The sequence below is a fragment of the Brassica napus genome, chromosome C3 (genome assembly GCF_020379485.1).
Source record: "Brassica napus cultivar Da-Ae chromosome C3, Da-Ae, whole genome shotgun sequence".
Classification (NCBI taxonomy): domain Eukaryota; kingdom Viridiplantae; phylum Streptophyta; class Magnoliopsida; order Brassicales; family Brassicaceae; genus Brassica; species Brassica napus.
In genome coordinates this window covers 58,549,262-58,563,538 of record NC_063446.1, presented here as the reverse complement: position 1 = coordinate 58,563,538, position 14,277 = coordinate 58,549,262, and the positions used below count along the sequence as shown (strand labels likewise).

General features: G+C 38.0%; 3 protein-coding genes across 5 annotated transcripts; 2 read left to right on the top strand and 1 right to left on the bottom strand.

The window, feature by feature from the left end:
• Positions 1–1,052: 1,052 nt before the first annotated feature.
• On the top strand, positions 1,053–2,681 carry BNAC03G59750D (protein YELLOW LEAF 1, choloroplastic). Of its 2 annotated transcripts, none has more exons than XM_013881210.3 (5): positions 1,053–1,228; positions 1,388–1,477; positions 1,674–1,840; positions 1,992–2,067; positions 2,290–2,681. In XM_013881210.3, exons 2-5 carry the CDS (start codon positions 1,390–1,392, stop codon positions 2,469–2,471), a joined length of 513 nt encoding a protein of 170 aa, XP_013736664.1. In that variant the 5' UTR covers positions 1,053–1,228; positions 1,388–1,389; the 3' UTR covers positions 2,472–2,681. The 2 variants fall into 2 exon arrangements, with proteins under 2 accessions (XP_013736664.1, XP_022555691.1); XM_022699970.2 differs by having other exon boundaries at positions 1,091–1,268.
• Positions 2,682–2,699: 18 nt separating this feature from the next.
• On the bottom strand, positions 2,700–8,801 carry LOC106442386 (serine/threonine-protein phosphatase 6 regulatory subunit 3-like). Of its 2 annotated transcripts, none has more exons than XM_048750296.1 (19): positions 8,539–8,801; positions 8,359–8,462; positions 8,128–8,214; positions 7,964–8,039; positions 7,789–7,863; positions 7,621–7,674; positions 7,216–7,275; positions 6,629–6,745; positions 6,393–6,487; positions 6,090–6,286; positions 5,685–5,782; positions 5,464–5,567; positions 5,221–5,389; positions 5,018–5,146; positions 4,542–4,624; positions 4,078–4,219; positions 3,861–3,893; positions 3,693–3,763; positions 2,700–3,584 (listed from the first exon to the last, which is right to left on the bottom strand). In XM_048750296.1, exons 1-19 carry the CDS (start codon positions 8,575–8,577, stop codon positions 2,933–2,935), a joined length of 2,385 nt encoding a protein of 794 aa, XP_048606253.1. In that variant the 5' UTR covers positions 8,578–8,801; the 3' UTR covers positions 2,700–2,932. The 2 variants fall into 2 exon arrangements, with proteins under 2 accessions (XP_048606253.1, XP_048606254.1); XM_048750297.1 differs by having other exon boundaries at positions 2,700–3,581; positions 8,539–8,800.
• Positions 8,802–10,054: 1,253 nt separating this feature from the next.
• On the top strand, positions 10,055–14,271 carry LOC106442385 (30-kDa cleavage and polyadenylation specificity factor 30). Its single transcript, XM_048750295.1, has 7 exons — positions 10,055–10,514; positions 10,643–10,975; positions 12,146–12,308; positions 12,452–12,562; positions 12,823–12,891; positions 13,195–13,281; positions 13,374–14,271. Exons 1-7 carry the CDS (start codon positions 10,150–10,152, stop codon positions 14,118–14,120), a joined length of 1,875 nt encoding a protein of 624 aa, XP_048606252.1. The 5' UTR covers positions 10,055–10,149; the 3' UTR covers positions 14,121–14,271.
• Positions 14,272–14,277: the final 6 nt, after the last annotated feature.

The window sequence follows — 14,277 nt, the reverse complement described above, 5'->3', positions numbered from 1 at the left end:
TATATGGTCCACTGGATAATGAAAGTACTAGAGGGTATTGAGCTGAAAGTACAACAAGTTCTCGAGAACAATATTGATAATCATCAAAGTATATGATCTGAATATCCTAGGAACCTCTGGATACAATTTTTCAAACAGTTGAATATCTCAAGAAAGAGTTTGCGATGAAAGATCTTAAAAAAAAAAACAAAGTTTTGTTTTGGGATTACAGCTTGAGTACATTAACAATGAAATCCTTGTGCATCAAATAGTATAAACAGAAAAGGGTACTCAAGAGATTTAATATGGACCAGTCTCACCCATTTTCTAGTACATGGGCGTGAGATCACTTGTTTTGGACACTGATCCATTCAGTCCAAAGGTGGACGATAAAGAAGTCCATTTAGTCCTGAGATGGACGATGCAAAAGTCTTGTTTTAGACATTGATCTTATTGGTCCATAAGAAGGACGATGAAGAAGCCTTTGATTTTGGTTTATTTTATACTAACCAGCCCAAAGAGGGGTTATTTGGTTTTGTTGATTTGTTTTCAGACAGGTTATGTTTTACACATGGTGGTACACGCATCACAGCAACATCATCCAAGATTTCGTGTGTGTGTATTTGAGGTCGATGACTCAATATGTTCGATCAGATTGTGGCATGGCCGATGGTAAAGAAGAACAAACTATCATGTTCGAGGACGAAGCATATTCTGCTCAAGATCTTCACCACCCACGGATTGCAGAAAATTGGAGAGGTCCAAGGGACCTTCAGTAATGTCCAAATCAGAGGGAGTAATGTGTGTTGTACTCTTTTTCCTTCACCATGGTTTTGTCTCAATTGAGTTTTCCTACTAAGGTTTTAATGAGGCAACATCAAAGCACATTACAAGCTTTAAATGGTTATGGCATCTAAGGGGGAGTGTTATGAACCATATTATAGATAGTTCATAATCAAGAGATTATAATTTGTAATATTTCCATTTATTTATGACGGTGTAATCTTTTATATAAAGAACTTCTATGCTTTGAATAAAGATAAATTTTCTTATTTTTATAAGAAAAATATAATTTTGTTAAAAACCGACATACAATGAGACTTGTGTCGCCGTCTCATCGTGTTTTTCTTTTCCCTTCACGACTATTTTATAAATCTTGCGTTAGACGTTAACGCTCCAATTGATTTGTGCGAGAAAATTTTACATAAACCCTAGAAAACTCTCTTATTGTTCGCGTTTAATTCTTCAGGTACGATTTGCCATCCTCTCTCTCTCTCTCTTTTCAAAAGGTATCTGCTTTTCATCGTCTACGATCGAGAGAAACTTCGAGACTTTGCCTCCTTTGTTGGGATTGAAATTGGTTAAAGGTTTAATTGTTTTTGGTGTTGATTGTTTTATCGGCGCGCAGATATGCCGGTGATGAATCCGTCGTCGTTGTGTATTGGTGCACAACCATTGGTCTTCCTCCCTCCTCGCTTTAATCATCGACCAGCTAATGGTATCTCTCTACTTTTGGGATATACACTTCTTCTTGATTTGCTTCTTGCCACTAATTTATGATTGCTCATGAAAAAACTGATGTTCTTGTAGCATTAGATCCTTGCTTAATCAGATTTCTCAAGCTTTTGATTTTCGTATTCTATTGAATGTTTCAAGTGTTAATAAAAGCTCTTCTTCTTTTTGTTCTGTGGTAGGACAATTTCGTGGGCGTTACTACCCTACAAGAGTTTCTATGCAATTCCACAAGAAACAGATTTTATTTCCTTCTCTCAAGGCAGTTGGAACAAGAGCCGTTGCTAGGAAAGGACTTGATTTCGCCTCTAAGAGCAAAAGATCTCTCTTTGTATGTAACGCTGCGCTGGTAGGTTTCACTCGCTAGTTAAAACATGTTTTTATTCTTGAGATACCTTCATGATTTGCCATCTCATTATCAAACACCAACATCTTTTAAACTATTTGTCTCTGAAAGGCTAGCTGTTTATTTATGCTGATTTATTTTCTTTCTTCTGCAGAATGCAAAATGCAGTCAAGGGCAAACACAGACTATTACACGGGAATCACCAACAATCACACAAGCTCCCACTCATGGTAAATTTTCTCACTCTATTCATGCTTCATCTGGAGCAACCTTGTTTTATGTTTCTAACAAATAAGAAAGTTTTACGAAAAAAAAATGATATGTTGTATGAATCTAGCTAAGAATCAAGCAGTTATTTACAACACATTCCTGACTCTGCCTAATGGCGTTTCTGTTCTAGTTTGCATCTTCAGAACTAAAGTCTAATAAAGCCTTTTTTGCTTGAACATTAGGAAAAGTGAAATCCCCAAAGCTTGATGATGGTGGAAGCGGGTTCCCACCTCGGCATGATGGCGGAGGTGGTGGGGGCGGAGGTGGTGGAGAGAGCTTCTCAGGTGGATTCTTCCTTTTCGGGTTTCTTATGCTCATGGGATACTTGAAAGATTTGGAGGGCGAACATGACAACAGCCACTAAAGGGAGAGGGGATTAAACATGATGCACGACAAGACAAACAGAACCAGCAGAGACAATAGAGTTTACTAGTGCTCCTAGCAATAGGCACCACATCTTTTATCTTTCATCAGTCTTGTTATGAAACAGATAGAATCTTGTTTTCTTTATCAGAGTCGCACATGAAAGAATGACTTGAATACGTATATATAAAAGTCAAGAGTGATTAGAGCATCTCCAAAGACAAATTCATAACTAAATATAACATTTTGTGCATTATAGAAACAACCTTAAATGTGCGGGCTCGAGAGCAACTGCTTTACAATATATAAAAACTTCAACTAGAAAAATGATAAGCTAGTGATTAAATTTTGGTCGACAATATGTCCGAAAGGAAAAGAAAGAATAATAAAAATCGTAGCAAACTATATAAACCAAAGAAAGTATCAGCATGAATTTGTATTACTAGTTACGTTGTGTAAAGCTTAAACTACCTTCTCTGGTTCCTTTACAGCTTCTTCGGTTTCTTTGTCATCTGCCTTTGCTGCAACATCTGCTTCCTGGCTCTTGTCCGTATCCTCCGAGATTGCAGGTTCAGAGCTTTGAGCATTCTCATCCGATTCAGCAGCACTCGAATCTTTCAACTTCTCGGTTATTTCAGCCTCACTTACATCTGGAGAGCTCTCAGTGGTTGCAACTTCACTTGCGTCTGATGACTTCTCTGTGGTTTCATCGCCACATGCACCTGGTGGCGAACCCTCTGCCCCCTTTTCATCGGTATCATCACCATCATCCTCTTTCCCGATTTGAACCTCACCACTGGGCAACATGCTAGCTTCCTCTGGGTTTGAAGAAGGCACAGGGGACTCGGATGTCTCTCTCCATTCGACCCAAGCTGGTGACTTTTCGGCTTCTGGTTCACTCGGATTTTCATAAGGATTCTTTGATGTTGAATCCTCTGTTTCCATATCAACAGGCGAGGAAGAGGCTACACTGTCCTTGAAGTCATCGTCCGCTTCACCTATGACGACATCACCATCCTCATCAGCACTTGGTGAAGGGGAAGCCATTGACTGCTCATTCGCAACTTTTTCATCGTCGAAAGCAAACCAGTTTGAGTTTGTGAAGAGAGAACTGCTACAAAAGACACCATGTTACATTTTTGTAAGTTAAGGCGCCGCATCAACCATATGATGAGAATCAACGGATTGATTTCTACCACAGGAGAAAAGTCCAACACATTACCTCTCCTGATCATCTCCAAGGCGCAAAGAAGATATGACGACTTCTGCAGATTCGTCATCAAAGTAGACATCCTGCAACATAGACTTCGTAAGAGGCTTTCATATTGACTGCTTATACGAACATTCACTTATTTTAGAACATTCAAATCAGACAAAAATAATATAATACCTCATCATCGCCACGTTCCATAGAGCCTTGGGTCTGCAGTGGATATATGAAAATTAACGTTAATGAAAGATCAAACGTTCATTGAATGTAGTCTTCTTGCATCAGATTTCAATATGTCTCAACAATTGAACAGATAACCTTCCAAACTATAATGAAGTATGAGGCTAAATCTAGATAATATAGTAGCAGCTAAGAAAAGGAAACATTAAAACATCACCTCATCCATGTTATCATTGTTGTAAACGCCATATCTAAAGGCCTGGCTCAAGTTGTTTGCTAAGGCTGCCACATCATAGTCTCTATCGTGGTAATCATCATCATCGCTATCTCTATTACGATCATGGAGTGAAGTTGGCCTCCTGTTAGGAACAATATCAGTAAAAGGAATTATCAATATACTACAATAACCATCACTACTGCCCTTATCTAACATTTGTCACCCCCTAAGGAACTTCCCAAAAACAAGCCCTTATTGCCATCTACTGGGACGGTCTAATCACATTTAACGTATCGTATATCTTGATTACTACTAAAGCAGATTACACAAATGTGACAAACTTCTATAACAAAATACTCTTTGAGTATAACCTCTGCTTTTGGTCATATTTAAAAACAGAAGCCTGATTCATAAAGGTTTCTTCAAGTCTAGTAAAACTCCCACCAAGAGGAAATAATACATACCCGCAAGCCCAAGAGTAGACATTTTCCAATGTATTACGCTTTGACAGAACATCTGTCTGCCAATCCACCCATTCGCTATTTTCCTGGTAGAAAACGTAAAAAAAAAAAGGAATCTTGAGCAGGATGTGAGGAGTTTGATACTAAAGACCAGCACCTACAAGGCTAGAGCCTTTCTCAACATTTCACATGCAAACACGCTATCAAGTAAATATCTTCGAGAGAAATCAAACAGCGGTAAAGGACTGAGCAGATTGCTTTTGACCATCGGCAAGAATTATACATACAGCAAATGTACGGAAATATCATACTCTCATAAGGAAAACTCAAAAGACTAGGAATAGCAATTATAATCACTTGTATTGAATATTTTCAAGTCCAACAAACTAACCATTTGCGCTTCATATCTACATGCACATGATGAATGTGTGGCAAGCAACTATAACTAATAAAGTTAATGAGACATAACTGTGGTCTACCTGCAAATGTGACTGAATTTCGACATTACTATTAGCTAGTTGAAGAAGTTTGTTCGAGATACGAGTCAAATGACCAATGCTTCCAATCCTGAGTGGCTTTCTACCTTCTGCAGGGACTGTCGGCTGAAGCTGAGACATCACATGTAAACCAAGTCAATTGATAATGATGCCAACCCAAGACATTAGCAATTATGCATCTTCACCTTATCAGAATCAGCTGCAGTCAATATGGGGTCTTTTTCCGCCTCTAGCATACTACCGATAAGATTGCATTCATTGAGAAGATGGTCGAGAAGTTGAGAGTTTTTGCTCTCCAAACATGAGAGAATCACATTCTCCACATGGTGATGTACAAAATTGTTGTAGGGATACCTGAGATAATTGCACCACAATTTAGCAGAGCAGTCTGTTTATCATCAAAGGAGAAAATATAATCTCCCACTTACTCGAAGAACAAGTCCAACACTCTTTTCACCACTCCAAGTCGAATTATTTCCTTCTCCGCTGCTTCACTACCGACTGTGAGTAAGACTGAAATAAATTCTACAATCTAGGAAAAGGAAACGAAGTCAAATCTTCATTTGTAGTTCAAAAATTAGAAATTATAATCCATAACGGTGAATTATACATTTATTTTGGAAGAACAAATCATACAAATGTGAACAACCTTTAATCTGTGTTTTCCAAGGGGTGGCTGCAACTTGCCATACGTTGTTAACAGAACGCCCTCAGTAGATGATACATTCAAAAGCATGAGTAAATCACCTGCACAGTAGACGCATATTACACACTGTCATAACAGCCAATAGAGTAATTAACATTGCAGACCACCACTATACAGAAAAAAAAACACAGACGTATTGAAAGCAAAATGGCAAAAATGATAGTCTGTACAGATCAGGAAAAAAATACAGGTCTACCAATTTCCATACTAACAAGCAACAAATGTGCATAGAAATCTGTTTGTAGGTCTTAAACTTACAAGACATCCTTCCCAATACGTAGCATTTAAGAAGTCAACACACAAGCGCAACTACATATGAAAATTAAACAACCATACTGCATTCCTCACCTAGGCTTCCAAGCATTCCCTCCACTGTCTCGGGGTTAGTTACCATGCTTCCAGTAAGTTGACGACCATATATATGATAAGTCCCCAATGTAAACCTCTTAGGATCCAGCAAAGATATGCATACAGACAATGAATTAACCAGAACAGACTTAGGCCGTGAATCTTCTAAAGTATGTTTTAACAACCTTCCAGTGCAGCTGTATCAAATTGTACAGGGATCAACACGATAAGTCAATAAACTATAAAATTTCAAAAGCATCAACGACTATATGAAAACAATAGCCAAAGCTGAGAAAAGTCTACCTGGGGCTCGAAAGTTTCGTTGCAAGACCAGGGGGTGCGTATCTTGCTACAGTACAAAGAATTTCAGCTGCGTTGGCATGTACCTCAGGAGAATCCTACAAAATAAAACAAAAGTCTCCAAGATATCAGTAAATAACATTGCCTGGGAAGATTGAATAAATCTAAAATAAAGGAGGAAAGCCATAAGACTATCCCATATTACAAGAAAAGTAATCTAGCTACTGAATGAAACCTACTGAGGAGCCAAACTTGTCCACAATCATCTCTAAGACATCTGTATCTTCTACCCACTGCATTGCACTTGAGTAGTTTGAATACAGGTGTTCATCAGTACCGAGCAGACGTTTTAAAACCTGAAAACCAGCAATAAGTTAGAGTCTAGAAAACTAGTATTCTACAGAAATCTAATCTACAACTAATGGCTATCTAGTATTCGTGTTACAAAAAAAAAAAAAAAAAAAAAAAAAAAAAAAACTAGTATTCTACAGAAATCTAATCTACAACTAATGGCTATCTCCTATAAGAATTACAACCTTCACTGTTTACAGACAATAATAATTGAAAAATTCACTGGTGTAAAAAAAAAATTTATATAGCAAAATCACCATGACAAAAATGAGAGCAATATTAGCAGTATTTACCATTGTTCTCATCCTCATTACTGGGTCTATTACTATTGCTGTCGTAAACAGATCATAAGTACTTTGAAGGAGAGGAACACATGAAAATTTTACAACTATTCAGTGTGTCCTCACGTAGATGTGTAATAAACGTAAAGTCAAAATCAGAAGTTCATGAGACACAAATAAAAGTGAAAACCAACCTCCATTATAGATGTAATACCAATCAAATCAACAAGCTGCTTCAGTATTTCTTGATGATCCTGATAGCACGAGACACTCGAGGTTAATATAAATAAATTCTGTATAAACTCCAGATGTTAAATGGTGTTTGAAGTAGTGCTAACTACTGTAACAATTATCAAAATTGTATCAACATAGTTAGATTGGATTTTGTTGGTTAGGAAAAACTTACTTCATTACTTAAATAGCAATACAAACCTTTACAATATCTCTAACTGTTTAACAGCATAATTTCAAGCTACACAGATAATTTTAAGTGTACAAGAAAGTAGCTAGCTAATGGTTCAATAATTTTAAGAACAAAATGCTAATGCTAACTAAGTTCAAGTCATCCTTAAATACTCGGGTAAACAAAACCAACTTACTTTTATGAATTGCATGAAAGGGATCGTCTTCCGAACCAATAGACAAATGACCACCTAGTAATAGAGATGTATTAGAGAACACATAGACGAAATATAAATAGAGCCCTACAGGTGGGAAAGATCTCTATGAGTTTTCTGAAAATTACAAAATCGTTAAATGCTAAATACCTTGCTGAAGTACCCGACAAGCAATGAGTTATGGGTTTCTTTAGCTTCCAGAAACGAAAAGAGCAATAACATCAACTGCAAAAAAAGAAGACATCACAAGAGGCAAGAAACCCTAAATCCTCAATCACACTTAAAAAGCATAGATACAGAAGGATATAATAGAGTGAATGTCTACCTCCTCATCCTCGACTAGCGTTTTAAGTATCATTTCAATCTCACATGTGAAAATTTCACAGGCAACGAAAGGAAACCTGGAACACATTAAAAGAAAAATACCAAATTGTTTATCCATCAAAAAACAATCAGCAAAAAAAAAAAACAACAATAGCATACACTTACTTGAATGTTGGCTTCTTCTCCACATCGTCGAGAGGCTCCTCTATTATGTACCTAATCAGCTGTTCCACTTGCACTCTTTCTCTCAAACTGAAATAAAAATTCCCAATGTTTATTTAGCCAAGCTTTCAATGTGGAAATATCAAAAGAAGTTAGATCATCTTCAGATTAAAATCATCACTGATGAATAAATTCCTCTCCCAGAAGTAAAATAAAGTGGTGAGGAGAGCATACAAATTCAAGAGACGTCCATTGAGGGATTTGCATTCTTGAATGATTTCATCCTCGTCAAGAAGCTCCTCTAACGTGAAACCATCTTTGTCCAGAATTGCTTCAACCTGCGAAACCAAAATTCGTAGATTCAGAAAGCACATAAGAATACGATCGAATAGCTAGCAGCCAAGCTAAACTTACGGCGGAAGCCGTAGACAACCCGGCCATTCGCCAGAACATCTTTCCAGCTCAAGAAAACGTCGAATTGCTCCCGCCTCCACAGAGATTCCGATTCGCCCAGAGAAATCGAAGAAGGAGACTCGATTTTGGAAACAAGTTACCCCAACCGTAGAATCTGTGAATCGATTGAACAGAATTCGATCTGAGATGGGGATGTGAGCGACCAAGAGAACCTTCAATTGCGGGACGGGTAAGTGCTTTGCGATAGAACACACAAAAAACAAATTACAATTGTTTTGTTTCTTTGGAAAATAAAACAAAAATGAATTTATTTTCGGACAAATCTCCAAAATATCACTTTTCTAAGTTTATATCACAAAAATAGCACTCAAAAACTAAAATGACTAAAATAGCACATTTCTAAGTTTATCCTTTGAAAATTTTAATTTTTTTATTTTTCAAAATTTGAAATCTTATCCCAAAACCTCATTTCTCAACTCTAAACCCTAAACTCTAAACCCTAAACCCTAAACGCTAAACTCTAAACCCTAAACCCTAAACCCTAAACTCTAAACCCCACCCTTTAACTCTAAACCCTAAGTTTATGACTTTTGATAAAACATTAAGTGCTATTTTTATAACTTTTGACCTGCTAGTTTAAGAACAAAAACTTGATTTATTGCTATTTTTATCTTTTTCTCTTTATTTTCGTCCCAAGTAGTGGTCCATGTTCAACATTGCGCGTTAGTTAGTTGTGAGACAAATAATAATTACGCCCCTCCCAAGTTTTTATTATAAACAGACCACATTACAAACACTATGTGTTGTTGACAAATTTGAAATTTTCTATTGGACAAATATTAATGTTAATGAAAATTTTCGGTAAAAAAAAACAGACCACATTCCAGACACTATGGCTACACGGGGGGTAAATGGTGACATAAAGAACTTTGAAGAATAATCATTTCCTACTGCTCATTTCTTAAAAAATATATCATTTATGAGGAATATTCGAATTTAAAAAAATTATAGAATAAAAACATTTCTTATCAAAATTGATATGTACTAAAAGTAATAAATATTTTTTTTCTTTTTTTATTTTATGTTGTTCCTATTCGTTTTTTTTCTATTTATTCATATTCATGTTTTAACCGTCACCTAGTCAGAGCCTATTATATTGACAAATTTGAAAAATAGACCTCACTGTTTCTTTTCTTTTTTTTTCTAACATTATTGGATTTGCTCTATTTTCGACTTTTTCTATTGATTTACTGGACCTAGATTGTTGGTACAATGCTGATAGGAGACAATAAACCAAGAGCTACTAAATAATAATTATACCGACATATTGCACTCTTGTGGTTTGGATTCACCGTTGACGGTTCGGTTCAATAAACCCTCCAAATCACCGGTTCAATCTCCCTTAACCAATCACCCCAGCCTGATTCGTAAAAACCTTTATTAATCTATTGGTTCGGTTCAATAAACCATCCAAAATCACCGGTTCAATCTAAACTTTAACCAATGATCCGAGCCTGAACATCAGAAGAAGCTCAAACTCTCCGAGCTCGCTTCCTCGAGCGAAGCCCTAGAGAGAAGATCCAAACCCCAAAAGAGAGATTCAGCAAAACAATGGAGGACGCCGACGGACTCAGCTTCGATTTCGAAGGCGGTCTCGACTCCGGACCTATCCAGCCCACGGCTTCCGTCCCCGTCGCTCCCCTCGAAAACCAATCCTCCGCCGCCGTCAACCTGACGCCGAGCTACGATCACTCCTCCGCGGCGGCGGCAGGAGCTGGGAGAGGACGGAGTTTCCGCCAGACCGTTTGCAGGCACTGGCTCCGAGGTCTGTGTATGAAAGGCGACGCCTGCGGGTTCCTCCACCAGTACGATAAAGCTCGTATGCCGATCTGCAGATTCTTCCGAGTGCACGGTGAATGTAGAGAGCAGGATTGCGTCTATAAGCATACGAATGAAGATATCAAAGAATGCAATATGTATGTACATGTGCAGTGATTGTGTTGAATGTTGATTCTTAGTTTGTGGTTAATCAATGTACAAGAAATCATTAGGCAGGCGCCTAGACCGATTTTTAGAATAATGGTTTTAATATTGTGTTTGGCAGGTACAAGCTAGGGTTTTGTCCCAATGGTCCTGACTGTAGGTACAGGCATGCGAAGCTGCCTGGACCTCCACCTCCTGTGGAGGAAGTTCTTCAGAAGATACAACAGCTGACTTCGTACAGTTACGGGCCTAATAGATTCTATCAACCACGGAACGCTGCTCCGCAGTTGGGGGATGTTAAGCCTCAGGTGCAAGTTCAGACGCAGGAGCCAGGTAACTTGCACCAGCAGCAGCAACAACCTCAGCAATCACAACATCAGGTCAGCCAGACTCAGACTCAGACGCAAAACACTGCTGACCAAACGTCTCATCCTTTGCCTCGTGGGGTAAATAGGTGTGTTCAGAGTTCCAAAGTTTTTAATTGCGTTGTGTAAACTATACTTCAAGACATTGTTATTGGTCCCTTTTATCGAACTGTTGGTTTCTTATAAGAGTGGTCACTTTTAAAATGTAACTAGCTATTTTGCACGCTCAGATTTTTAACACTTTATATATATATACACACATATTAATAATTTTGACTTCATGTTATATTTTCTACTGATTTTAGGATACTTTTTCTTTCATAGTTACTTAGTTAGGTATGTTTAGAGGTTGTATGTTCCTCAATTGTTTCTTCTGAAAGAATAGAAACTGACCTTTGCATTCTGATTTTTTCTTTGACTATTATTTCTCCTCTTTCCATCAGTTGCCCTTCTTCCTTCATTTGAAATGTGGGACATTGGTTTTGTCAGTGTTTGTATAGTATCCATATACTGGTTTCAATTATTTAGCAGGAATCCTATGACATGTATTCATTGTCAAAGTAGATGTATTTTCAGTTATTGAGTTTCACAGAGTGTGGCCCTTTTAAGTTTCTAGTCAACATAAATTGGCTTGCTTCCGATATACATGACAAATTAGTTATCCCTCTAACCTGCAGTCTCGTTTGTTATCCTAAGCCTAACATCTTTCTGAGCAATTGTGTGTTTTCCATGGCTATGCACTTGTACAGTATGTAATTGCATTGGTCTTCACCTGTATGAATTTTCTTCCTCAGTGTGACGCCTTTGGACTTTGTCCTACTTTTTTCCTTTCTTTGTGCATATGAAAGTCTGGACAAATTGATGACCTGGCCTCTCTCTCAGTTTGATGGTCACAAGTCATTTTCTTGTTGGTCCCTAAGAATTAGTTGCCTATTATCGTGCTCCAGCCTCCAGTGTTGCTTGTTGTTTCTATGGTGAATAAAATTGATTAGAAGCTTGGTAATTTATGTAGCATTATCTTCTGGGTTCACATACAATTGTTCTGGAATCATAATCTAAAAGAAGGATAGAGTTCTTAAAAAATTGTATAGCGTTTCATCTTTGAAATTGCTTTACTTGAGTTATAGTTCGGTGTAAAATACTGTATGTTTTAATTTAGTAGATTTGTTAAATGTACAATATATTTTTCCTCTGTTATATTCTTACTGGTATTCATCTGCCATATCTGATATTTTTTAATAAAAAACTTGGGTTTTCAGGTATTTTGTAGTAAAAAGTAACAATTCAGAAAATTTTGAGTTATCTGTGCAACAAGGAGTATGGGCTACACAAAGAAGCAATGAAGCGAAACTTAATGAAGCTTTTGACATTGTGGATAATGTGATCTTGATATTCTCTGTCAATCGAACACGGCATTTCCAGGTAGTTTATTGGCCACTTTCCTTATGTTGAAAGACTTAGTTACGTGTCCATCTGGTTGTTTTATGTAATCTCTTCTTCCTAGTGGTGTATTTGGTAGGCAGTATTATGAGTCTAAATATCTTCCTTTTCACATACTCCTATAGGGCTGTGCTAAGATGACATCCAGAATTGGTGGTTACATTGGTGGAGGAAACTGGAAAAATGAACATGGAACTCAGCAGTATGGCGGGAACTTTTCAGTTAAATGGTTAAAGGTGTGCTGTTTTTCTAAGCTTTCCCTTTGTTCAATATAGTCCTTGCTCTGATTCCCGGTTTAGTTTAGTTCTTCTCTACGCGATTGAGCCTATATGGTCTTGCACTTTTCGTATTTGCTTACGTCTATGTTTTCTCTGTTCTGGTATCGGTTCTGCTGATGTTTAACAATGAGCTCTGGTACATGCTACTGATGCAGAGTTAACTTGATTTGCATAATTCACGTGATTTATATTATTGATTGTAATTCTTATCACTGTAGTTGTGCGAACTGTCCTTCCACAAAACTCGGAATTTAAGGAATCCTTACAACGAGAACTTGCCTGTGAAGGTACGTTCTTTTCGCTATTATTTACGCTATCTTATCTGGTCTCTTATTTGGGAGGGGTATCATTTGTTAGTATACAAGATAACTCATTAGAAATTAGGAAGTTTATATGAATACACTGGCCACAGTGGAGAAATTGTCCCATGGTGGCCACACTTTACGCAAATACTTTGCTAGTCATTACAAGTTATTACTGATACAGTTATACTAAGTTTTAGCCTTTAGGTTAGCAGCTAATGGTTGTTTTTTAAGTATTTGCATGTAAGCTAGTCATTTTATCTTACTCTTTTGGTTCAATGACTGTAGATAAGCAGAGACTGTCAAGAGTTAGAGCCCTCCGTTGGTGAGGAGCTAGCTTCTTTGCTTTATCTGGAACCAGATAGCAAGCTTATGGTATAGACTCTCTTTTGTTGCTTGCTTCTTCTTTATTACTGATGAGCTTGGCCTTATGCTTCATCAATTTTTGTTTTCTCATTAAATACAAGGCAATCTCCATAGCTGCGGAGGCCAAACGAGAAGAAGAGAAAGCAAAGGGCGTGAATCCAGAGAGCAGAGCTGAGAACCCAGACATCGTCCCATTTGAGGACAACGAAGAAGAGGAAGAGGAAGAAGATGAAAGCGAGGAGGAAGAAGATGGCATGGCGAACGGTCCTCAAGGCAGAGGGAGAGGAAGAGGGATGATGTGGCCTCCTCAAATGCCTATGGGACGTGGAATCAGACCAATGCCCGGAATGGGAGGTTTCCCTCTCGGGGTAATGAACCCTGCAGATGCTTTTCCCTATGGACCTGGTGGCTACAACGGTATGCCAGATCCATTTGGTATGGGTCCAAGACCCTTTGGACCATATGGACCGAGGTTCGGTGGTGATTTCAGAGGACCTGTACCGGGGATGATGTTTCCCGGTAGGCCTCCGCAACAGTTTCCACATGGAGGTTATGGTATGATGGGAGGCTCAGGGCGTGGTGGACCGCTTATGGGAGGAATGGGAAACGCTCCCCGAGGAGGAGGAGGCAGGCCAATGTATTATCCACCAGCTACAACAACAGCACGTCCTGGCCCTACTTCTTCCAACAGGAGAACACCTGAGAGAAGCGATGACAGAGGGGCGGTGGATGAATCTCATGAGATGGAGCAGTTTGAGGTTGGAAACAGTTTGAGAAACGAAGAGACTGAAAGTGAAGACGAAGACAAAGCTCCTAGACGATCAAGGCATGGAGACAAGCGTCGTTGAAAAACTTTTTTCCTAAGATTCTATCAATGAGAGTTTGTTTGTCTATTGGATTTAGCAGATTTTTGTTTTTTTTTTTTAATGTTTTGTATTTTCAGACTCATGTTTAGTGATTAGAAGCTAAAAAATTATATACCATCTGTTGTTATTGATATTTTTT

Bases quoted from the DNA above. Each gene is read 5' to 3' on its own strand.
- BNAC03G59750D (XM_013881210.3), top strand. From the start codon at position 1,390: ATGCCGGTGATGAATCCGTCGTCGTTGTGTATTGGTGCACAACCATTG. The intron at 1,478-1,673 runs GTATCTCTCTAC...GTTCTGTGGTAG, and splicing joins TAATCATCGACCAGCTAATG to GACAATTTCGTGGGCGTTAC. The intron at 1,841-1,991 runs GTAGGTTTCACT...TTTCTTCTGCAG, and splicing joins TTGTATGTAACGCTGCGCTG to AATGCAAAATGCAGTCAAGG.
- LOC106442386 (XM_048750296.1), bottom strand. From the start codon at position 8,577: ATGTTCTGGCGAATGGCCGGGTTGTCTACGGCTTCCGCC. The intron at 6,287-6,392 runs GTAGACTTTTCT...AATTTGATACAG, and splicing joins ACGAAACTTTCGAGCCCCAG to CTGCACTGGAAGGTTGTTAA. The intron at 4,625-5,017 runs GTAGACCACAGT...GTTTTCTACCAG, and splicing joins AAATTCAGTCACATTTGCAG to GAAAATAGCGAATGGGTGGA.
- LOC106442385 (XM_048750295.1), top strand. From the start codon at position 10,150: ATGGAGGACGCCGACGGACTCAGCTTCGATTTCGAAGGCGGTCTCGAC. The intron at 10,976-12,145 runs GTGTGTTCAGAG...TTGGGTTTTCAG, and splicing joins TTGCCTCGTGGGGTAAATAG to GTATTTTGTAGTAAAAAGTA. The intron at 12,309-12,451 runs GTAGTTTATTGG...ATACTCCTATAG, and splicing joins ATCGAACACGGCATTTCCAG to GGCTGTGCTAAGATGACATC.